Source organism: Dipodomys spectabilis, unplaced genomic scaffold (genome assembly GCF_019054845.1).
Source record: "Dipodomys spectabilis isolate Male_0828 unplaced genomic scaffold, ASM1905484v1 ptg000572l, whole genome shotgun sequence".
NCBI lineage: Eukaryota > Metazoa > Chordata > Mammalia > Rodentia > Heteromyidae > Dipodomys > Dipodomys spectabilis.
Window position 1 is genome coordinate 463884 of NW_024871249.1, and position 25968 is coordinate 489851.

Genomic DNA, 25968 nt, shown 5'->3' on the forward strand with positions numbered 1-25968 from the left:
TACTCCAGGAGAGTTACTGTTGGAATCTGCTTCTTAAGTTGGCTGTGAAGTTTGGACAACTGATCAAATGATTTTTCCATTAGGTGGATTTCCTTGTTAATATCAATCACTTGGATCAGATAAAGCTGCAGTAAAATAAGCAGGGAAAAAAAAGAAATCAAAATTAAAGTCAGAATCAAAAGATGGCCATGGAGCCGGCCACTAGTGGTTCACACCTGTCATCCTAGCTAGGAAGGAGGTTGAGATCTGAGGATCATGATTCAAGGCCAGCCCTGGGTGGGAAAGTCTGTGAGATTCCTATCTCCCATGAACCAGCAGAAAACCAGAAGTGGAGCTGTGGCTCAAGTTGTAGAGCACCAGCTTTTAGTGAAAGAACTCAGGGACAGCGCCCAGGCACAGAGTTCAAGTCTCACAATTGAAAAAAAAAGATGTCACCTGTAATCCATTTCTTTTCATGTGTGTGCCAGTCCTGGGACTTGAACTGAGGGCTTGAGAACTATCCCTGAGCTTGTTTTTTGCTCAAGGCTAGCGCTCTGCTAATTGAGTCACAGCTTCACTTCTGGCTTTTTCTGTGTATGTGGTGCTGAGGAATCAAACCCAGGTCTTCATGCATGCTAGGGGAGCACTCTACCACTGAGCCACCTGCCCAGCCCACCGCTGTGACATCCTGATCTCCAGTTAGCTAGCAAAATGCTAGAATTGGAAGTGTGGCTTGGGTGGAAGAGCATTACCCTTAGGCAAAACAAATCTAAAACAAACAAAAACTCCTAAGCTAGACTATGTGGCCCTGGGTTCTGATCTCAGCCATCTGAGCAGCTGGTGGGACTTGAACTCAGGGCCTGGGCTCCGTCCCTGAGTTCTTCAGCTCAAGTCTGGTGCTCTACCACTTGAGCCACAGCACCACTTCCAGTTTTCTGATGGTTCATTGGCAATCAGAGTCTCATGGACTTTCCTGCCCAGTCTGGGTTTGAACCATGATCCTTGAGATCTCAGCCTCCTGTGTACCTGGGATGACAGGTATGAGCCACCAGCAGTGTTCAGCTTAAAGCATCAAGTTGTAACTCAGTTTTCATTTGCACAGTGAAAAATCTGGGGACGGGAAAAGACAGGGTGGCTACCAGAAGGACGGGCTTTCGGTCTACATAGTGGAGGCTAGTCTTGCTGAACCCCAAAATTGTTGCTTGCCGAATCATCCAGGCAGTCTTTGGCACCCAGGATTCCTGGGGTGGTGTGTGTGGGGTTGATTTGGTGGGATGGACGGCTGCCATTTGTACAAGAATGTGGATCAAGTTATTTGGCTTCACCGGGAAGCAGTCCAGGCTCTCCTTTATCATCCTGGAGACAGGAGACACAAAAGGAAAAGAAAACAGAAAAACAATAGCCGCAAGTCAAATCCCCTGGCGAAAGCGAGTCTTGTGTGCAATTTGTGTCCTTGTGCTAGGTAGATGTGTGTGTGTGTGTGTGTGTGTGTGTGTGTGTGTGTGTGTGTGTGTGTGTGTGTGTGTTTGTGTGTGTGTGTGTTGGGAGTGAATATGAGCCATCTGTGTTTATTTAGAACACAATTATGAAAAATATATGTATTTGTTTCTGTTCTTTTTCCCTCTTGAACTTCAAATTCTCCTCTGGAGATGTGTTGTTGTATAGATGAATTCAAGATTCAAGATAACAGAATTTTAATGGCCAAATAGTATGCAGACTTTTCTTTTCTATATTGGGACTTTGATTTTGTTTTTCTTACCATTGATGTGATACATTTAGAAATTGATTTTTTTTTAAATAGAAGCCCATTCTTGTTATAACTGTTGGATATATTTTTGCATACATCCAGAAGTTAATCAGGTATGTTCAAAGAGGTTTAGCTGGTGGGACATATTATATTCTGTTCATTTCCTACTATTTTTCTGGAATTTTCACTTTGTCAATGTGTTTGTGTGTGTGTGTGTGTGTGTGTGTGTGTGTGTGTGTGTGTGTGTGTGTTTGTGTGTGTTTGTGTGTGTGTGTTTGTGTGTGTGTGTGTGTTTCTGTGTGTATGCCAGTCCTGGCTCTTGAACTCAGAGCCTCAGTGCTCTCTCTGGGTATCCTGTGCTCAAGGCTGGCGCTCTACCACTTAAACCACAGCTCTAATTCTGGCTTTTTCTGGTTTCCAAGTTGGGGTGTCTGGGCCTTCAGAATTCAAGCAAGGAAGCTGCTGAATCTCCAGCCTGTATCACTGCAGGTCTTTAAGTGTGTGGGGACAAGATTTCGCAGCTCTGTTGCTCTCATTACATTTTCTAATGGAAATACCTGGAAAACATTGGTCCTAGCCGGGTACCAGTGGCTCATGCCTGTCATCCCAGCTACTGAGGAGGTTGAGATCGAAGCATCAAGGTTCAAAACCAGCCCAAGCACGACAGAGACTTGAGACACTTATCTCCAGCCTGGAGACATGTTTCAAGCAGTAGAGCACCAGCCTTGATTGAAAAAGCTAAGCAAGATGTTGAAGCCCTGAGTACAAGCCCCAGTATTGGCAAACACATACATGCATTTGTACACTCACCCACACATCTTAATGTGCAACAACAGAAAAATCAATGATCTTATAGTAATTCGAGCTATTGAAGAAGTGGCACTGTGGTTAAAGTTATAGAGAGCTATCCTTGAGAAAAAAAACCTCAAGCATAGCTCCCAGGCCCTGAGTTCAAATCCCAGGCCCAGCACCCACCCAGAACATTAATCATTAAGGCTATTGAGACAAAAATATGTATTTCAAAGTAGCCAGTCACTTCAGTTAAGTCATCATACCGTAGCAATGGTAGGCACTGCATAGTTAAGAAAGATCCAGAGCCCATGCCCAGATTTGTCCTGTAGCTAGAAGCAGACCAGACTCAGAGACACATGGGCCATTCATCTTTTAGCCAATGAGTGCTGGAATTCTTCATAGGTCCATTAAACTTTGCAAATGCTTTTAACCTTTAGACTGATCGCATCCCAAAGCACTCTTCATGGCTTTCTGTATTACTTCATATTCTGCCTTGATATTTAGTCCAAAATTAAGCAGCTCAGAAACTTTGGTAATTCAGAACATCTATGGTAGAAATGCAGAACAGCTAGCCAGCTATTCAACAGCATAATGAGAACTACAGAGAGGACTGGGCAGGTTGTTCATGGGTAGAGTGCTCATGCATGAGGCCTTGGGTTCCATTCCTCAGTACCACACACACACAGAAAACTCCAGAACTGGCGCTGTGGCTCAATCAGTAGACTATCAACCTTGAGCAAAGGAAGCTCAGGGACAGTGCCTAGGCCCTTAATTCAAGACCCACAGCCACCAAAACAGCATGACAGACAGACACCAATAACTCAAGCCTGTAATCCCAGCTGCTCTTGAGGCTGTGGATCAGAACACCAATATGTCCAGGAGACTCCATCTCCAACTGGTTAGCAAGAACAGGACTGGAGCCATGATTTTGGAAACAGAGCAATGACTGAACAAGCAAGCAGAGAGGACTGGCAGGTTTAAGTTCAAACCCCAGCAACCAGCAACAGAGCAATAGGATAAAGTGAATTCTTCTCTCATCTTGTTTATCACAGCATTTTTTTGAAGATGGAAAATAGGCCAGAAATGTCATTCTATGTCCTCAAGTAGAAAAGGTAAAAGGTATCTTGTACTGTCACCTGCATCATGACAAACTTGTTATTTCCCCAGACTGACTTAATTAAAAAAAAAGAAAAGAAACAAACAGAAAAAGAGGCTAAATGACGAAAAAGACAGCCCCGAGTCGCTGACCGAATGGCCAACTGTTTGCATTGTCTTTCAGAAGAAAGCAGGGAGTGCATCATTTTCCCATCATAAATCTCTTTCCTCCAAATTGTTTTTTCTGGATAGAGTTCAAGTGGAACAACTGATTTATTTTTATTTATTTATTTATATTTGTCAGCTCTTTGCTCATTCCAATGGCCTTGAGCTGAGCAATCTGCTAGATGTAAAACGCTGTTGAACCAACAAAAGCCCTGCTATGAAAAAAACAAAAACAAAACAAAACAAAAAACAAAATCATGCTCAAAATCTGTCTGCAACACAAGGGCATCCCTCTGTCTCTGACCTCTGGAATTGAAAACACAACTGACCACCAAGAAGTGCAGCTTCCTCCCAGGGAACTGGGCAGCCCGAGCCTTCCTCATAGGCTAGACTGTGTACCAGCTCAGGTGCACACACCTGTAGTCCTGGTGCATAGAGTCCTTACCTGGTAAAGTGATTGGTGGCTTCCAGGTCAGAGTCTTGAGCGCGGAGATTATCATAGATGTATTTCAAGTCTTCTGGTCCTCTGAGCTCAGGTAATCTTGCATATAACATCTCATCCCAAACAAATGGACAAACGGAAAACAAAGAAGCAAAAAACACTAGCGGAAATAAAATTCACCCAGTTCATTGGGCCAATAGATGAATAAATATCTGAGGTTTATGGACATTTGTGGTTGTGAGAGAAAGTTCCTGCTTCCAAATGGCTCCAATTTCAGAGCAGATAGAGGCAAACGAAAGGTATCACTGGTGGCTCACGCCATCATCTCAGCTACTCAGGAGGCTGAGTTTTGAGGATCTTAGTTGGAGGCCAGGCTGGGCAGGAAAGTCTGTGAGACTCTGATTTCCAATGAGCCACCAGAAAAAGTGGAGCTGTGGCCCAAGTTGTAGAGTGCCAGCTTTGAGTGAGTTTAGGGACAGTGCCCAGGCCCTGAGTTCAAGACCCAGGACAAAAAAAAAAATGAATCACAAAAGGAAAAACCAAAATACATTACACGCACACACACACACACACACACACACACACACACACTGTAACTGGCAAAGTGTACGCCATACAACTGCATTTTATTCTCAGCCGTCTGAGGAATGGGTAGGGCCTGAAAGTCCATCCAGGCCAGTTTTCCCAGCTCTGCCCAGGAAAATCCCAGGGACTTTGGGGAAACCTTTCATCTCCTCACCTTTCATCATCCTCAAAGCAGGATGAAACCATGCATCTTGGGAAGATCAGATGGGTTTGATGTGCCACGCGCTGTGACTCCATCCAAAATATACATGTCATTCATCTGAAAGAAGACAATCTAACTCTCCAGCACACCGTGCACAAGATGCAGGTATAACATGGGATGCAGGGAGTGAATACAAAGCTCATCCCTCGACTGCTTCATCCTGTGTCCTTCAGAAGAAGAGTTCAATGTCTTCCTTCCCCGCCCCCTAATTGGGCAGTGAGTGTTATTATTGTTGTTGTTATTGTTGTTGTTGTTGTTGGTGGTCATGGTGCTTGACCTCAAGGCTTGGGTCCTATCCCTGAGCTCTTCAGCTCAAGGATGGTGCTCTACTGTTTGAGCCACAGTGCCACTTCTAGTTTTCTGGTGGCTCATTGGAGATAAGAGTCTCACAGACTTTCCTACCTGAGCTGGCTTTGAACTGTGATCCTCAGATCTGAGCCTCCAGAGTAGCTAGGATGACAAGCATGAGCCTCTGATGCCCGGCCTCAGGTAGTGACTATTAAAGCAACAAAACGATCAAAGGTATAACTGTACTGTTAATTCTCTGCCCATCTCGAGGAAGACATCTTAGTCATACTCGAAAGGGAAGGGATGCTAGTCTCTTTGGTGTTGGCTTCATTTCTTTGTGGGAGAGAAAAATAAATCAAGAAATAATGGTTTCTTCTAAAAACAAAATTTGAGGCCAGGTGCTGTTGGCTCATGCCTGTCTTCCCAGCTATTGAGGAGGTTGAGATCTGAGGATCACAATTGGAGGCCAGTTCAGGCAGGAAAGTGAGACTGTAAACCTTCAAGGAACGATCAAAAAGCCAGACACAGAGCTGTGGCTCGAATGGTAGCACGCTAGGTTTGAGCGACAATACTCAGGTTCTGAGTTCAAGCCCCAGGTGTGGCATAATACATACATACATACATGCATATATATGTATATATAAATGAAAAATTATATTCTAAAGGCAAGAGAAAGCTCCTAATTTTTTCCCCCAGACATCTACCTGTGTTGTTCCTCCTTGGATGTCCAAATGATGTCCAAATCTATTTTGATTGTGATGAGGAAGGAAGGAGTTATTATTATAATTTTTTAATCATGTAGAGAAATTAGAAAGAAGTCCCGTGGAGAACACACAGTACAATAATTGCAGTGATAATCACTTACCGCAAAGCCAATGATTGCTGTGTGCTCCCTGAGTAGAGATGGATTATTATTTTTATTATTTTATTTTAATACAAGAAAACCTGAAGAAGTGCAGGTTTTATACAATCGACCTCAGCCACCAGATTACTCTTGGGAAAGATGGGAAATCCAGAGATAAATTTTCCCAGGAGGAAATAAAAAAATAACATGAAGCAATCACTGCCTGTATCTGGGAATAAGGTGCTTTCTTTTGAAGAACAGCCATTTGCTCAGACAAGAATCCGAGGCAGATCCAGCCAAATGAGGAAGACAGAGGGCAGGAGTGGGTCCTACAAAATAAAAAAGAGGGAGGGAAAAGAGAGAGGGAGCAGGTTGGGACCGGAGGACCATGATATCAGGAGGATCGTGGATCAGGATACATTCTATTTATAATCCACTTGGTTCAAGGGCAACTCCCTTGTACATCAACTTAAAGAAAATAATAACTATTATTATGTTAATAATAATATTACATATCTCCCAAATGACTGCAATTCATAATCATCAATACAGACTGTTCACAGATGGTAGAAAGAGCCACTCACAGATCATAGCTCTTAACTGGTAAGTAAATTCTTGAGTAGTAGGTCACCGTAGTGTTAACACACATAAGAATCCGTTCAAGACAGAATGAAGGGAAATGGAACTGGATGTGTAAGCAGTGAGGGAGTCACAAGACACACACATGGTTCTATTTTTATAAGGGGGTGCAACTAGAGAGTGATTAAAACTGTAAAACCTAGATAATTGCTCTGCCTCCTGGGTTCTATGAAATGTACACTGAGGGGAAAATAAAAGGGAAATAATTGAGAAGCAGTCACAATCAAGTATTTGTCCATGGCTTTCTATGTTCCTGGTTCAGGTTCTGTGACAGCCTTAAACCTACAATCTTTCTACTGAACGTGAATTAAGGACCTTTTATTCTCCATTATTTCCCCTTTGTTTAGGAGTCAGAGTTGGTTGAATTAGGCTATACTCATACATCTGATATATTCCATACCAGAGACTTCAAAGCAGCTAAGTTTAGTTGTTGTGAGATCCCATGAGGTCCACTTCATTTAATTGAATTAACATCCTCCAATTCTTTACCTGAGTGTTGGCTTAATCTACCATAAATCGTACGTTGAATGTTTTCTTAATGCCAGGCAGAAAATATATTAAACAGAAAAAAATAGCATTCTGAATTCTTCTCAACAAGCTGACTTTAAAAATATTCCTTTAGCTTGCTCAATTATTGTGCAGCCCAATTTTATTGTCATCCCATAGACAATATTTGTACTTTTCTGCTTTTGGTTTTATTTTTTAAAATTTCTGTAGCTAGTGGAGGTGATGGTTAAAATTTGGAACTATGGCTTTGATGTAATTTTGTTAACGTAGCTATTTAGAAATATTACTTGAAGGCACAAATTTCATCGTCTTTATTAAGTGGATAAAACTTAAAGACTGTGTCTTAAAAGTGGATGTGTAATCTACAGTTTCTGGCATAGCATGAGCATTTATTAGGCTTATAGATCTTTCTAGATCTTTCTGGAATCTACCCAGACATGCTTACTTCTAAAGATAGGTCAGAGTCAATGCTACTTGGGTCATTTGTTATTTGGAGGGGAGAGAGTCAGGTGGTGGACTTGGTCTTTTTGTAAACTTTGCTTTGTGGTAAGAACAAGGCCATTATAAACCACAAAGCATTAAATTCCACATATCTGCATTATGAAAAAATAGAACGGAGATCAGAATGGAGAATCAAGCAAAATTCAACATGATAATATTAGCAGATGATGTATGAATGAGACAGTGTGTAAAGGCATTTGGGCAAAATTCTCATGCATACTGCAACTGAAGGCATTCTTTCTTTTTTATTTTTTGCCAGTGCTGAGACTTGAACTCGGGGCCTGGGTGCTGTCCCTGAGCTCTTTTGCTCAAGGCTGATGCTCTACCACTTGAGCCACAGCTCCACTTCTAGTTTTCTGGTGGTTCACTAGAGATCAGAGTTTCACTGACTTTCCTGCCCAGAGCTGGCATCAAATCACGATCCTCATATCACAGTAGCTGGGATGAGTAGCTGGGATGACAGGAATCAGCCACTGGTGCCTGGAACAGTTTTCTTTTTTTCTATTTTCTTTTTTTGTTAACTGCACTCCAAGGATGCTGTGAGGACTCTCAACTCACTAATTCACTAATTCACCAATTCACAATCATGGCTGTGAACAGCAATGTCTGAGACAATGGTGCATAGACATTGAAGAGTGTGTTTGTCCAGCCTGCTGTGTGCTTTTGTTTCATTTTGTCTTCAGTAGATCTGTGTGTGTTTGTGTGTGTGTGTGTGTGTGTGTGTGTGTGTGTGTGTGTTTAGGGAGTGAACGGGGAACTCCAAGCCCTCAGTAAAAATGGACTGGTGAAAGAGAAACACCCACAAAATTATTTTTGGGGGAGGGACTCTTGTGCCATCTTACCATTTCTAGAAGGTTCAGGAGCAGCCAGCTGTGCCTTCAGACAATATCGTATGTCCTGCAACACAGCTACACAAACTCTTGGATCTGCTGTGGGTTTTAACTACAGTCTGTGATGAAGTACTCCATTTCTGAAGTAAAGATGAAAGGGACCCCGTCCCTGGAATCAGGACACTAGAGAGCGCTCAGGTGCAGAAATGGGGGGGCTGATAAAAGAAATGCAAATCAAAACAACATTGATATACCACCACACTCCAGTTAGATTGGCAAAAATAAAGAACTCTAACAACAACAGATGCTGGAGGGGATGTGGACAGAAGGAAACTTTACTTCATTGTTGGTGGGAATGTAAACTTGTTCAACCACTTTGGAAAGCAGTATGGAGATTCCTCAAAAGATTTCACATAGAGCTCCCCTATGACCCAGCAATCCCACTTTTGGGCATTTACCCAAATGTTTACAAACAAGACCACACTAAAGCTACCAGCACAACAATGTTTATTGCAGCATTATTTGCCATAGCTAAGATATGGAACCAACCCAGATGCCCCTCAGTAGATGAATGGATCAAGAAAATGTGGTATATGTACACAATGGAATTCTATGCCTCCATCAGAAAGAATGACATTGCCCCATTTGTTAGGAAATGGAAATATTTGGAAAAAATTATATTAAGTGAAGTAAGCCAGGCCCAAAGAAACATAGTTCCCGTGGTTTCCCTTATTTGCAATATCTAGTATGTGTATGAGTCAAGCGGAAAAGGTGAGATAATGTGATGTTAGGAAAATGAACCCTTAGATATGTATTTTAATGATTTTTTCTTTCATGCATTTGTTTCTAACGCATTTAAATTATCTCTTTGTTGCTTTGTATGTCCCTCCCCCACAGTATAACCCCTGTTTCACTATATTTGATGTAAGTATAACTTGTGGAGGTGATGGCGAAAAACAAGTCGTTTAAGGATACAGGTGGACCTGTTGCAACAATGAGAAGTACAAGTTGCCATGTGGAAAACGAACTTTACAACGTTGGAGCCGGGGCGGGGGAGGGGAGGAGTATTGGGTGGGGTTGCGGGGGAGGCTGGGAAGGGATGTGAAAGGTAAACAAAGGAAGAGGCTGCAATGCTTGATAAGAAATGTACGCATTATCCTGCCCATGTAATTGTAACCCCTCTGTACAGTATATTCACAAAAATAAAATAAAATATAAATTAAAAAAAAAAAAAAGGGGCGGGCTGGAGAGACTTCAATGGGCAGAGAGGACACAAATAAAATGAAGGTGGTTACGTTAGGTGCTACTGTGTCCATCCAGAGTGCATCAACTTTTTAATTCTTTTTTGTTGGGCGTGGGATTTGAACTCAGGGTCTGGACACTGTCCCTCAGGTCTTTCATTCAAGGCTGGTGCTCTACCACTTGAGGCACAGTAACACTTTCGGTTTTCTGGTGGTTTAGGGGAGATCAGAATCTTCTGGACTTTCCTGCCCAAGCGGGCTTTGAACTACCATCCTCAGATCTCAACCTCCCTGAGTAGCTGGGATGACAGGCATGAGCGATCGAAACCCATTCGGTCTGGCATATGTATCTGAAAGGAATGATAATGCGTTTTTGCCCAAACTATCCTTGAATTATTCATTGCAGCTGAATGGCCAAGGCCTCAAAAACCTGGAGAAGTGAAGGGATGGCTCAAGTGGTAAAGCACCAGCCTTTAGAAAAGAAAAAATCAAAAAACAAAGCTCAGGAATAGTGCCCAAGCCCCAAGTTCAAGCCCCCAACTAAAAACACTAAACAAAAGAACTCAAAACACTTAAAAATAAAGTCCAGATGTCTGCCCACAGAGGAAAGGCCAATCAAACATTGGTAGGTTATGTCATGAAATCTTATTTGTCCCTAGAAAGGCCTAGATTTGATTCGAAAATGCCACGGCTTGGCTGAGCACGCTGTCAGAGAAAAATATCAATCTCCACACAGTCCATAGAGATGTAATTCCATGCTTAGATGATTCTAGAAATCACAGCATTGGAGGAGGAATGGCGGGCAGGAGAGAGGAGCAGATACAAGTTCGTAGAGATACAACCTGGCTTTATCCTGCATGTGATCCTTAGTATAAAATTCCCTAAATTCAATCCTATAAATTCTCTAAAAATAATACTGCTCTATAAATTCCAGAAATTAACAGGGAATTCTAGAAATTCTGGCAAAATTCTAAGCATTAATTCTCTAATGTAATTCTATAATTCTATACATTCCAGAAATAAAGTCTATAAATTCTATACATTATCAGCTGGGCATACCAGGTCTCTCGGTATTATTTCTTTTCCATGTGAATCTACAATTACCTCTGAAGATGTTCATAATTTTTTGCCCTGTGAGTTAGATAAATAGAGACATTGGCTGGAGTCATGGCTTAAAGTTTGATGGACAGTAGAGGAACACCAAGAAGGACTAACATGAATCTTGAAGAATTGAGCATTCAATAGCTGGAGAGAAAAAAAATTGCCCCAAATTGGCTGTTAGAAAGAGGTGTTGGCGCAATGCTGATGGCTCATGTCTGTCATCCCAGCTACTCAAGAGACTGAGAGATGAGGATCACAGTTCAAAGCCAGCCCGAGCAGGGAAGTCTGAGATTCTGATCACCAATGAACCACCAGAAAACCGAAGTGCCCAGGCCCTGAGTTCAAAACATATGATGGACAAAAATAAAAAGAAAAAAGAAAGAGGTATTGAAATAATTAGGGAATGAATAACGATGTCAGGAAATCAAGAGTCAAGATAGAGATATGTATTTCCTCCCCCTGGAATTTGAGCAAGAGATTAAGCAGGGCACTATGAACATTAATTTTTCTTCCTTTCACAAAGTGACTGATCAAGTCTGCACACTTAAGGACAAGGTTTGAAAGACTGGAGAGTGTGGGTGGTAGATTTTTCACCCTGAATTTAAAGGTGGATCTCACTAATCAGGGACACTTACTATTATTGTTTTTGTATTATTATTATTATTATGTCGGTCATGGCACTTGAACTCAGGGCTTGGTTGCTGTCCCTCACCTCTTCAGCTCAAGGCTGGCTCTCTACCACTTGAGCCACAGCGCCACTTTTCATTTTCTGGTGGTTTAGTGGAGTTGAGAGTTTCCAGCCTTTCCTGCCTAGGCTGGCTTTGAACCATGATCCTCAGATCTCAGCTTCCTGAGTAGCTGAGATGACAGACATGAGCCCCAGGCACCTGGCTGTTGTTGTTATTATTATTACTGAAATTTATTTCAACTTGAAATTTATTTGTATAAGGTGGTTGCATTTCAGATTCTTACTCTTAGTCTTGAAATTTATTTGCATCAGACAGATGCATTTCAAGTAATTATTACTCTTGAAATTTATTTGCACGAGGTGGACGCATTTCAGATTATTATTATTACTGAAATATATTTGCAGCATTTGGATGCATTTCAAATAATTAATATTCTTGAACTGTATTTCCACATGACAAATGTATTTCAGATTATTAGTAATTGTTATTAGTCTTGAAATTTATCTGGATCAGGTGCATGCATTTCAGATGATTCGTATTATTGGCATCAGACAGATGCCTTGAAAATGGAACATGGTCCCAACGTGGCATGAAGTTGGGCTGTCTGCAAGGTTTCTGGGAGTCGGAGGCATGCCTTGATTCCCTGTTGGTGTGGTGGGTGACCGGAGACAATACGTGGCGAGCAAGCTGGGGGTCTAGCTCATTTTATCTTCTAATGCCAGGTGTGACCTACAATGTGGACTATCTTTTTTCTTATTTTTTGGCCAAGAGCCATGATAAAATTTAATTTAGTGAGGCTGGGCCAGAGGTTGCTCATGCATTCACTTATTTAGCTCCAACAGAGGGCTAGTTAGATGCTGTGCTTCCAGAAGAAAAATAAAAGCCACTGGAATCAGAGAGCCAGGCCTAAGGTCTATGGTTTACGGGTAATGGCTGCTATTTTTTTCCTGAATTCTGAAGCTTAGCTCACCCATTTCTAATCACAGGGAACTAAATGTCTATGCAAGGAGAGGATTCATTTTAAAATAGCAATACTGGGTAGACACTGGAGACTTGCACCAAGAATTTAAATAAAAACAGGATGGGGAGCCAGGATTTGCACCCCTCTACCCCACTGAATATAAATTTAGTATTTTTCAGGAAGAATATATTTCCCAAGCAGTGACTTCATTTTGTAAAGCCCAGTATTATTGGTGGAGGAAAAAAATTCTCAAAAAAAAGAATACATACATACATACATATATATATGTATATTATATATATATATATATATATGCATACCAAATCACTGTTACAGTAGTGATTAATTGATACTGAAACCAATCTCAATGAGCATATGAGAAGCAAGAACAGAATATGGAATTGGAAGAAATTTACATAGAAACGTCCATATATGAGAAAGGCTAATGTGATGTTTGATGAGAATGAATGATCCAAAATAAATGTACAGGGAAAATGGTTATGACCTGAATGGGAAAAGGAAGAAATAAGTCCTAAAAATATGTCATCGTGACACTCTCCCTTTCCACCCCCCATAAAACAACATAAAAAACTATGTGCTCTACTCAATGTTCTCCACAGAATATTTGCGCTATATAATCTCCCAGTAAGAAAGACAGACAGAGAGAGAGACAGAGAGATAGACAAATAGATAGAGAGAAAGAGAGAGACAGACAGACACAGAGAGAGAGAGAGAGAGAGAGAGAGAGAAGGAGAGAGACAGAGGTAATTCTTTCCAAGAAAAAAAAAGGAAATCTGCAGAAAGAAATAGAATTATATTTGTGGAAATTTCATGACTGTTCAGAGACTAGTGACTGATTGAGTAGTGACTGACTCCCTATGTTGGAAAAGAATGGACCAATTTTCTTTCTGGGTTGTTGGGTTCTGGGCTCCATGAGCCACAAAAGAATTGTGGATTTGCACCACCAGCCCATAGAAGGTGGCCAAGTGCAAGCAACATGTGGACAGATTTATAAAATGTCTGTGGATTATTATGGAATCAGGATACAGGATGGATTTTTCTGAGAGGACAAAATAAGTCAAGCATATTAAATGTTAAGTATTGGGAGAAAAAAAAAAACATTTGAAGAGTATTATTGTAGAGGAGGCAGAATTGATGGAACATTCATGAGGCGAGGAAGAGAAGAGAGAGAGATACAAGGACACTTGGAGCTTCGTGATTGGGGCAAATGTTAGAAAACTCCATAGCTCAACAAGGGGTTTCTAGAAGTCGGAAGAAATTTGGATAGTGGACGTTGGAGAACTTTCTTTGAATTGGACCACAACAGAGATGCCAAAACTGGACAGCAGAAAATAATATGCAGTTTAGAAGATATGAATATATTATGCAGATCTTCCAGCTTGCTAGGAAACTCAAACCTTAAAAGAATGAAGAGAGGTTTGTGTTTGGTTTTGTTTTTTTCTTGTGAAGGCAGTAATTGAAGAAGTAGCACAGGTTTTAAAAACATGCTAGAAAATGTAGAGGAAATACAGAAAGGCAACGAAGTCAGGGCCTTAGAAAGGCCAGTACAAAGTTTCAAGAAGATAATGTAGAAAGCATAAATTTGGTGGCAAGAAATATAAAGGCCCTGATGGTAGGGTGATATTTTAGACTTCATTTAAAAAAGAAAACAAGATTTTCAGAATCTAAAGGGAAGAATTAAATAGAGTACACTCAAAATACAGATCAGCTTGAAGTCCAGAGGTCAATGAAATTAGTGACTAAAAGATTCATTTTGTTTACTTTTTAATTAACAAGTAATAATTATGTACATTTTTGGAACAAAATTGAATATGATCTATCTATGTGTTAATCCATTTATATCTACCTATCTATACATCAATCCATCATCCATTGATCTATCTTCCATATCTGTTTATCATCCACCTATTTATCAATTCATATATCAATCTGTCATCTAGCGAGCTATCTATACATGCACTGTTGAAAAATTAAATCCAAACAATTAATATTTCCAACTAACAATCTGCCATGTTGAATTGCATTAATCCTAATAGGCAAGGCAAATCAATCACAGAAACATTTTCTTTCGTTATAATTACATTCTAACTGATTCCATTTAATTCTGAGTTGTAATTTTAATTCATTCATTCTGTGATGACTGTGATTCATGCTCCATTTCTATATTCAAGTCCAGAGACTGTCCATGAGAAAACATCTCTGTTAGTTCTTTTTCCTTTCTTTTTTATTGTTGTCCCAGTCCTAGGACTTGAACTCAGGTCCTGGACACTTGGCACTGTCCTTGGGATATTTGTTGCTCTATCTAGCACTCTACTACTTGAGCCACCACTTCCACTTTTTTTCTGGTGGTTCATTGGACACTTTCCTGCCCAGGCTGTCTTTGAACCAGGATCCTCAAATCTGAGCCTCCCAAGTAGCTAGCATGAGAGGCGTGAACCAGCAGCACCCAGCTCTCTGTTCAGTTTCTATATGTCCTTGGACCTGAGATATCTTATTCCTTATTTCTGTTTTCTAGCTGAAGAAATAACTTCCCAGTCCAATTAAACAAGTTACTGCACTGCTTATTATTATGCTTATATCGATCCATTCAGAATACAATCAACAAACCATCCAATCAATTATCCTAGTTATCTTTTTTACAAGTGTACATAAGAGCTAGGCAAAAGCTTAAGGAGCTTTGCTGGAATCACAACAGTAAAGCTACTAAAAGCAGAATGTTCTAGATATTTTGACTCTTGAATCGGTGAGCATCCATCAGCAAATGTCCTGGGAAAGGTGGTTTAAACTCCCTGTGTTTCAAATATTGTGTGTGTATAATAATTAGGTAAAATTGTCAGCTTTCCTAGGTTTCTTAAATCCTTTTTTATGTATTTATTTATTTGTATCCATTGTGGACCTTGAACTCAGGGACTGGTCACTGCCCTCAGCTCTTCTGCTCTAGGCTGGTGCTCTACCACTTGAGCCACAGCGCCACTTCCTCTTTTCTGGTGGTTCATGGGAGCTCAGAGTCTTGCCGACTTTCCTGCCCAGTCTGGCTTTGAACCGCAATACTCAGGTATCAGTCTCCTAAATAGCTGGGATGACAGGCACGAGCCACAGGCACCCAGCTTCTTGTATTCTCAACTACATAAAAATCTTTGAAGGATGTTGAGTTATTCACTTCACAATCACCCCCAAAAGATCCTGCTTCAACAATTTGCTCAGGGAAAAAATATTTTTTTTCTTCTGTCACATCTGATTGTTTTTGGTACAAGAAACACAGCAAAGATATTCATATTGACATTTTTTTTGGTTTTTGTTCCAAGTCACTGCTGAGTGAGTCATTTGACTGGAAATCTATTGGAAAAACTGCTCTGAGCTTCTGATGGCGTTGTAATTCTAAGCTGACAGTAGGGCTTTTAGCTGTGAATAATCTCCTGCAGGAGAGCTTGCTCTGGATTTTGGAGGCTGACATTTTGGTCACACTGGAAACCTGATCTCTAATTTCTTTGCTTTTAATTTCCCTCAAAGCTGCTTTAGAAAAATTATTATTATTATTAAAGGTCGACATTTTGATACATTACATTTTATGTTCACCCCGTATTTCAAAAATTTCTTTGAGCAAAACCGTGGTTCCTGGATTGTTTCTCTGAGTGGAATGAGAGGGAAGAAAAGATGGAGAAAAGAATTGATAAGGGGAGGAAAAGAAGAGAATAAAACCGAATTGAAGAGGTTAAAAGAGATTTTTCTCCCCTGTTGAAATTTCATGTCCTGCATTTCTTGGGCTTGTTGAAGGCTGCCTGGAAACCTTTACGATTTCCTCGGTGACTCAAAGACAATGTGGCATTGTGAAGGTGTCGGGAAAGAGAAGAAATGGCAGGTCCTAAATGGAAATGGCTTATGTGAGTTTTCCTACCAACAGGTATACAGTGAATATAAAAGTATGCTGGTTGATGAGAGCTCTTGGCCAGAGGCCAAGGCACCAAGGTATTAATCAATAAGGTCATTGCAAGGCTGAAATTATCACCAAAATAATCACAAAATGCACTTATCACACACACATTCACTTCTGAGTGGAAAGCTGAGATTTACACACACACACACACACACACACACACACACACACACACACACACACACACGTTTGTAGCTATTAGAAGAGGTCTAATGCAAAAACATACAGAAGCCCAGGAATCTTCTAGTAAGTGGGACATGCAAGAAATATGTTCCAATAGGGCTGGGAAGGTGGCTCAGTGGTAGAGTGCTTGCCTTGCATGCACAAGGCTTGAGGTTCGATTCCTCAGTGCCACATAAGCAGAAAAAAACAGAAGTGGTGCTGTGGCAAAGTGGTAGAACACTGCCTTGAATTGAAGAGCTGAGGGACAGCATCAAGGACCAGAGTTCAAGCCCCATGACCGACAAATAAAAAAGGAAGAAAGAAATGTTTTCCAATACAAAAGACTACCCTTGTTACAATATAATGACTCTCCTCCCAAAATAGTTGTCTTGGGTTTTTGAAAATGCAGCTCTTTTTCACTGTTTCACTGACTATAGTGTTTTTGTTAACAGACAGTAAGTATATATTTTTTTTTTAATGAATTGGTAAATATGTTGTGTGTGTGTGTGTGTGTGTGTGTGTGTGTGTGTGTGTGTGTCCTAGAGCTTGAAATCTGGGCCTGGACACTGTCCCTGAGCTCTTCAGCTCAAGGCTGGTTTTCTTCCACAGGAGCCACAGATCCACTTCTAGCTTTTTGGTGATTCATTGGAAAGAAGAGTCTCATAGACTTTCCTGCCTGGGCTGGCTTCAAACTGTGATCCTCAGATCTCAGCCTCCTGAGTAGCAAGGATGGCAGATGTGAGCCACCTACACCTGGCACGATTATCAGGTTATTTTTACAAATGTGAACCAGAGCTTAGCAAATATCACTAGATGTCTACTATGGTATTTTGTTTTTCCTCACCCAGTGTAATTCTGCAATAATAATTACAAAGGATGTACACAAGTATATACATATATGTCATATATAATTATATGATATATACATATAATTGTATATATATGGTAGTTATAAATATCTAATAGGACACATGGATACATATGAAAATATATAAATACATATACATATATACTCTTATGTATATAATTAAATACAATGCATGTAAATATATATAAATATAAAAATCTTTAAATACTTGGAAGCCTTGCAAATATCTGCCAGATGTCCCTTCCTTCAGTGTAATTCTGCAATAATTATTATTCACATATTATATATAAATATACATCTATAAATTATATGTACATACATCATTTATATACACATATAATTTATATACATATAATTATATATAATATATACATATATATTTTATACTATTTGTATATACCTATATATACATTACATTATACATATATGTAATGTAGATACAAATAATTATATAATATATACCTATATTGTATACATTATATATATATATGTACAATATACATATAATTATATAATATAGACATATATAATCATACATACATCTAAATGATATATATATTATAGTCACATACATATATAAATATCTAAACATATAAAAATCGTGCAATCATACAGTCCTGCGTTTAGAAGAGTCAGCACTCAATGGTTTGGTGGATGACTGGGAGGGAGTACGTGTGGATTTCTTCAGCTAATCAAGTCATTGGGAAACACAATCAGCTAGCGTGTGGAAAGTTCGCTCCAGGCTGCAGGCCTCGTGTGGCCGATGACATTTGGGTGTGTAAATATCACACTGTGTCTGGGCACTGTCTGGAGTAACATAGGCTTCATGGAAGAATTTGGAGAAGGAGCAGCTGAGTGTGAAATGCCAGCCGTCCATCCCCAAGGAGGCTATAAATGATCTTAGACACACACAAGGAAGAAATGCCACCAGGTGGGGGACATATTTATCTGTTGCTCCATAACTCACTTCAAGGGCCCAGAAACGTCAACTTGAGCAAAAGAACAAAACAAAAATATTCTCCAGAGTATTATGTCAGAAGAATATTCCATACCAACTAAAAGTAGGATGTGCATTTCTTTACACGATGCTGTTCATTCTATTGAAAAAGAAAGAAAAAAAGAAAAAGGCCCATGGCTGGGCGCTGGTGGCTCATGCCTGTCATCCCAGCTACTCAGGAGGCTGAGATCTGAGGATTATGGTTCAAGGCCAGTCCCTGAGGCTCTCATCTCAGTGAACCATCAAAAAAGCTTGAAATGGAGCTGTGGCTCAGGTGGTAGAGAACTAGCTCTGAGCCAGAAAACTCAGGAACAGCACTCAGAAGTTGAGTTCAAGCACACACACTCACACACACACACACACACACACACATACACACACACACACACACACAGGCCTGTAAATCACAAGTTCTTTTCAGTTATTCATACCTTTTCACAAATAAGTTGTAAGAGCCAAACATTAAATTTAGAAATAAACCCTGTTTGACAACAAAGAGGTTAATTTTAGGTAGAATTGAAAAACTATTCGAAATACGCTTTACAAAGAAAATTAAAGCTATGGAAGAAACTTTCCTTCAGATATTTGGTGTTAGTGTGTGGCTCCCTATCCTCTTCCTACAAAATGTAGTGGAGGAAAGTGTTCATATTCCTTTTAAAGAGAGGGAAAAGGAGTCAGAGAAGAGGGCTGAGAAAGGGGCTCAGTGGTAGAGTGCTCCTCTAGCATGCATAAGCCCTGGGTTCAATTCCTCAGTACCACAGACACAGAAAAAGCAGCAAATGGAGCTGTGGCTCAAGTGGAGTGCTATACTTGAGCAAAAGAAGCTCAGGGCAGTGCCCAGGCCCTGAGTTCAAATCCCAGGACTGGCAAAATAATCCATTATACTTTTAGTGGAGGAACAAAAGATGCAAGGCCTCTGATATATAAAATAACTCCAGGAAATTTAAAGAACAGGTTCTTTTCTTCTACATTGTCTTTGTTTTCTTTTTGTCTCCTGGATGGGTTTCTCTGAATCTGAGAGGGTGAGGGGGGCACAGAAATGGGGGCACAGAGGGGAACCAAGGCAGCCGGGGTCCTCACTGAATACCATGTGGAGAATGAATTCTATCACTTGTGGGTGGGGACTGGAGGGAAACACTGGGGGAGAGAGAGAGTGAGGGAAGTGGGGACAGGGTCCAAAGAGAAATGGGCTCATAACTTGACTGATGTCACTGTCACCTCTCTACATGTCACCTTTGTCATCATAATTTAACAATGAATTCTATGATTCTCTCCTCTGGCCCCATATGATCTCTCAGGTTGTGACAGCATATTTAACGTTAATATCTATTTTCAGACCTTCCTCTATCATTTCTAGCCTCACATGTATCTCTGATTAGAATTTCCGGATAGATTCCAAGAGTCCACTTACTAAGTGGATAAGCCCATTTGAAAAGGAGCACTTATTATTGCATCAGAGTGAAAAAAATTACGTCTTCTAGACTTTGCATGTATTAATAGAAATAGACTGTTTTCCATTTGCATCTGTGCTGCACTGTATTAGTATAACTCAGTTTTGTTCTCCTTGACCTGGAGTAACTAGGGAAAATGTTTGTTTGTTTTCTACTACCTTCAGATTTAGTTGTTGGTGTGTTTTCTTTTTCTTTTTCTTTTTTCCGGAAAGCTTTGATGGAGAGAAGGAAAAAAAAAAAAAAAACCTGTGAAATTTGTTTTGTGTTATTTGTTGAATTAAACCTGTAGCATACAGTGCCACTTATCTAAGAGCCATACAACAAATGATAGCAATACCACAGAGTTACTTTACTCACTGTTACCATCTTTGATCAAAGCCTTTTGATTAAGCACCCACCTATAAAAAGCATGGTACTAGCTGAGCACCTGTGACTCACGCCTGTCATCCGAGCTTTTCAGGAAGCTGAGATCTGAGGATCCTGGTTCAATGCCAACTTGGACAGGAAAGTCTATGAGACTCTTACCTCCAACGGACCACTAGAAAACTGGAAGTGGTGCTGTGGCTCATGTGGTAGAGCACCATCCTTGAGCAGAAAGAGCTCAGGGACAGCACCCAGGCCCTGAGTTCAAACCCAGGATTGGCAAAAACAAACAACAAAAAAGAAGATACTTAATCCAAAGATGAAATAAAACCTCACAGTTAGCTGAATAGTTGAGCAATGAGAGCACTTATTTCAAAAATAGCAATAATTCCTGGGCTGGGAAGGTGACTCAAGTGGTAGAGCGCTTGCCTTGCATGCCTGAGGCCCTGGGTTCGATTCCTCAGCACCACATAAGCAAAAAGAAAAAAGCCGGGAGTGGCGCTGTGGCTCAAGTGGTAGAGCGCTAGCCTTGAGCTGAAGAGCTGAGGGACAGCGCCCAGGCCCACAGTTCAGGCCCCACGACCAGACCCCCCCAAAAAGTAGCAATAATTCCTAATATTTATCAACATCTCCTAAGTGCTGATAGACGTCAACTAATCAAAACTCTTAGAGTTCAAAGCAATGATTATTATACAGTATTTAGTTTATATACATTATATATTATATACTATATATATGTATTCCAGATCTTCTTATGTGTGACTCTCCTTTGTAATATATATCCTTAATATAGATATACATATATAAAAATATATATAGTATATATACACACAAATATATATTATATGTTATATATTATATATACATGCTTATGTTATATTATATATTATATAATATTGTATTATATCCACTAAGTGTCTATATTATACATTGTATTATTCTTATTATTTAGCATTTAGTTTACATATACTTAGTGCCTATCCTGGAGCTTGAACTCAGGGCCTGGTTGCTTTCCCAAAGCATTAAGTATTTCTTTGTTTGCCGAAGGCTGGTGCTCTACCACTTGAGCCACAGCACCACTTCCTGTTTTCTGGTGGTTCATTGGAGATCAGAGTCTCACAGACATTCCTGCCCAGTGTGCCTTTGAACCATGATCCTCAGATCTCTAGGATGGCAGGCATGTGTCAGCAGGGCTTGGCCTGAAACTAATGCTTTGTGTGAAGAGAATCTACTAATAATTTAAGGCATTTTTTTTCCCAAGGAATCTTTTTTTTTGGGGGGGTGGGGGGCCTGGTCGTGGGGCCTGAACTGTGGGCCTGGGCGCTGTCCCTCAGCTCTTCAGCTCAAGGCTAGCGCTCTACCACTTGAGCCACAGCACCACTTCCGGCTTTTTTCTTTTTGCTTATGTGGTGCTGAGGAATCGAATCCAGGGCCTTGAGCATGCAAGGCAAGCGCTCTACCACTGAGCCACCTTCCCAGCCCCCCAAGGAATCTTTATGAAAAAAATCCCAGCATCAGAACGAGGTTGTGGGGTCCTTGGTTTGATCCTAAAAGACATGCATAGCTAAATGCTAGTGCCATCCAAGTAGAAAAGTCACCCCAAACTTGGCAACCAGCGAAGAGACTGCAGTGGTGTGTTTGGCAGAGTGATTCACAAATGATTGTGTCTCCCCTTGAACAAGCACCTTTTAGAGAATTCTGTAGAGAGGAAGGTACAATACTCTAAATGATACTTAGAACACCTTCAAGGGTGAAGATTGGACTCAGAAACACGCAAAGACTTCCACCAGATGAGAAAGGAAAAGCAACGAGAGGAAAACCAAGAAGAAAAGCACATTAGAGCAAAGGAAAGCAAAGTATCACCTTGATAAGCTTGGGGCTTTAGGGTTGAAGGATACATGGGAAAACCTGGGGTAGCAGAGACATGTAAGGAATCAAGGCAATAAATAGTCCATTTTAAGAGATCTTCAAATAGGGAGAGTGTGAGGAGAATTCTAGAAGATGAAAAGGGGCATGATCATACAAAGGGATGGGGTGAGAAACACTTATATCTTTTTCTTTATTTAGTTCATAGAGTTTCCATTGCAAGGTGTGTCTAATAATGACATTAATACACTCACCAGAGAGGTTGGGATTATTTTAATGGTGTGTGTGTGTGTGTGTGTGTGTGTGTGTGTGTGTGCACGCGTGCACACTTTGCCTTCCTTTATGGTTAGAAAAAAGGTTCAAAAAGAGAGCTGGGCTGACTGGAATCGAACCTAAAGGCATCATTCAGACCTCAAATTGTAGCAATCACCTATTCTCTCTGAGCCTGCAAAACATCCTTGAGCCGACCTTGATCTGTCTCATAAGCTTCCAGTCAAACGTGTTCATAATTGAGAGTAATGCATGTGAATCAATTGCATTTAGGCAGGTGAAATCGAAAATCTTAATGTGATTAAAGAAATAAAGAAATAAAGAAGCCAATCTTCTAGCTATGCATTTTTACCAGACCCTTCTGCTCTCTGACTCTGTGTGTGTGTGTGTGGTGTGTGTGTTCACACGTGCGTGCTGCTGTGCAAAAATCTCCAACTTCAGCAATACTTCCAAATTTGTGCCTGGCCTACAGGCCTCACTACTTCTTATGGTTATAACCTGTAAAGGAAGAAAAGTTCATCCAGCTACCAGTGGCTCATGTCTGTTATCTTAGCTGCTTGGGAAGCTGAGATCTGAGGATCACGGTTCGAAGCCAACCCAGGTAGGAAAGTCTGTGAGACTCTAATCTCCAGTTAACTACCAGAAAACCAGAAGTGGCACTGTGGCTTAAGTGGTAGAAGACCAGGCTGAGTGAAAGAGCTCAGGGACAGTGCCTAGGCCTTGAGTTCAAATTCAGGACCAGCAAACACAAACACACTCACACACACACAAACAAATCCAGGTCAAAGGGCTTTCTACTATAGTATTGCATGAGTTTGGAATATGGGGAAATAATAGCAATGATTGGGTGGGTGCTGGTGACTCACTCCTGTCATCCCAGCTACTTACGAGACAGATCTGAGGATTGTGGTTCAAAGCCAGCCAAGGCAGGTAAGTGGGTAAGACTCTGATCTCCAATGACCCACTAGAAAACCTGAAGTGGCACTGTGGCTAAGTGGTAGAGCACTCACTTTGAACTGAAGAGCTGAGGGACAGCACCCAGGCCCAGAGTACAAGACCCACGACCGCCCAAAAAATAACAAAAACAACAATAATGATAATGATGATTTAGTGCTAAGTATCCCTTAGCTGTTGCCTAGCCCCTAGCTTTGAGGTGGGATTCTGTCACTGGGTGAAGTGTCCATGTGGTTTCTCCCTTCCCATCCACATCTTGATAGCCCTGTGTCTCCTGTGTCAGTTTCTCAGATCAACAAATCTGCAAGGTGGCATTGATCATCTAGAGCAACTCCCACATGATGAACTACAGGATTACCTTCCACAGCTGGTTCAGGTGAGCGTTGCAAAGTCTGGGGGCTTAAAGATCCTCTCCAAGGTTCCCAGTGCATCAACAATTGACTCCTTCAGAAGAATATTGCAACTCGGCCTATCAGATAACCCAATCCTTGCTGGGAACTGGTGCTCACACCTGCCATCTCAGCTAGGCTGAGATTTGAGGATCGTGTTTCAAAGCCAGCCTGGGGGCAGGACAGTCTGTGAGACTTTTATCTCCAATGAACCACCAGCAAACAAAAGTAGAGGTGTGGCTCAAGTGGTAGAGCCACTAGGCATTAAAGGACAGCAGCCAGGCCCTGAGTTTGAGTCCCAGGGTCAGAGACAAATGGAGTGGGTGGGGATGGGCACAGAAGGAGAGCTAAAGTCCTCTGTGTCTTACCTCAGGCTGTGAAGTTTGAATGGAACCTGGAAAGCCCTCTGGTGGACCTCCTGCTGCATTGTTCTTTGCAAAGCATTTGGCTGGCTCATCGGCTATACTGGTGAGCTCATTTCAAACAGGAGAGGGGGACCATTTCAATTGCAATTTAATGTAATCCTCTCTGGGGAGCTGTGGTAGAAGCTTTTTCTACACTGTAACTGTTAGCAGCCTCAACTTCAAGGTCATCGGCCATTGGAATCCTTCTCATGTGATTATCATTGCTCTTATCATTATTCGTATTTACTTTCTCAAATGATCTTCAAGTAGTTGTCCAGTAAGGTTTTCAATTCAAGATGGCAGGTGATGAGGACAATACATCTTGATGCACGGCACCCCTTCAACCATCCTTCTCCCCATTTGGTGGATGAATCACCCAAATGCCAGAAGTAGAGCTGTGACTCCAACCCCAGGAGATTCCTCCCCTCCCTCCCGCCCCCACACACAAACACGCACACACACATAACACATTTATTTGCAACACTCATTGCAAACATTGGGATGTGATCATTAATATATATTTTTCTACTCTTCCCGTTGAAAATTTCCTAGAGGGCCAAGCTTTTTTTGCCAAGTGTAAATATAACACATTTAACTCTCCTCTTTCTCTGTGTGCGCTTTAAGTTTTTCTGTACTTCATTTTGCAGTTGAACCCTTAGTTTTACTCTGTTGTGATTCGGCTGGACCAGAGGAATAGTGGTGTGGACAGCTATGACCTAGACTATGCCTGAGATCTTACCAGGAGACTCTCTCCTCTCTCCAGGAGATGCCACTTCCCTCCTGTGAAATGGTGTCTGATGACCTGAATATTTAACCCACTGTGGATTCTCTAATAAGGCTTAATATGGTGTCCATGCTACATAAATACTTATACTGCATGGTTCAGGAAATAATGAGATCTTCAACAGGATAGACTCTTTGTGTTTTGCAGATTGTTTTTTTTTTAGATCCTTAATCGTTCTGTAAGCAAGTGAACATGTGGTTGTTTTGAGTAATAAGTTTTTACCACTTTCTGTGAGCAGAAGCAATACATTGTTTTAATATATTTTATTGTGAAGATAACGGTGACATGCAGAGAGGTGACAGTGACATCTGTCAGATCATGAGCACATTTCTCTTTGGACCATGTCCCTTGCTCTCTCCCCCAGTTTTTCCCTCCCATCCCCATCCATGAGTTCATTCTCCACATGGTGTCCAGTGAGAACCATGGCTGCCTTGGTTCCCTCTCTGGTCCCCATTTCTGTGCCGCCTCTCACCCTCCCAGAGATAGGTGAAAGAACAAATAATACAAAAGGAAAAAACAAGAACCACAAAATCTTGTTTCAATTTATTGGAGTTCATTTCATAAAATATTATTTTATAAGGTAATATACACATTGTTATTGCACTTTGTGATCCTCTCCTAAGATTATCCTCCTTTGGGCTCATTGTGTGAATGTTTAGAGACCTGTATATTGATCATGTCACAGTTGTTCCTTTTTTTAAAAACCATCCAGTAAGTTTACTTGTGTTTACTTGTGTTTACCACAAATGAGGGAAATCATGAAACTTAGGTTTCTTTGGGTCTGGCTTACTTTGCTTAATATAATTTTTTCCAAGTCTTTCTATTTCCTAATAAAGGGTATAATAATATTTTTTATGGAAGCATAGAATTCCATTGTGTGTCTACACTATATTTTCT

The 25968-nt window shown here is 40.8% G+C and overlaps 1 protein-coding gene across 1 annotated transcript in view; it reads left to right on the forward strand.

Annotated features, from left to right (window-relative positions):
• Window positions 1-16446: 16446 nt before the first annotated feature.
• LOC122100232 (phosphatidylinositol 4-phosphate 3-kinase C2 domain-containing subunit gamma-like) overlaps window positions 16447-25968 on the forward strand; it is a 99361-nt gene continuing 89839 nt past the window's right edge. The window contains 3 exon segments of the mRNA XM_042670555.1: window positions 16447-16595; window positions 23786-23870; window positions 24257-24351. Coding sequence (XP_042526489.1) covers window positions 16447-16595; window positions 23786-23870; window positions 24257-24351 — 329 coding nt within the window.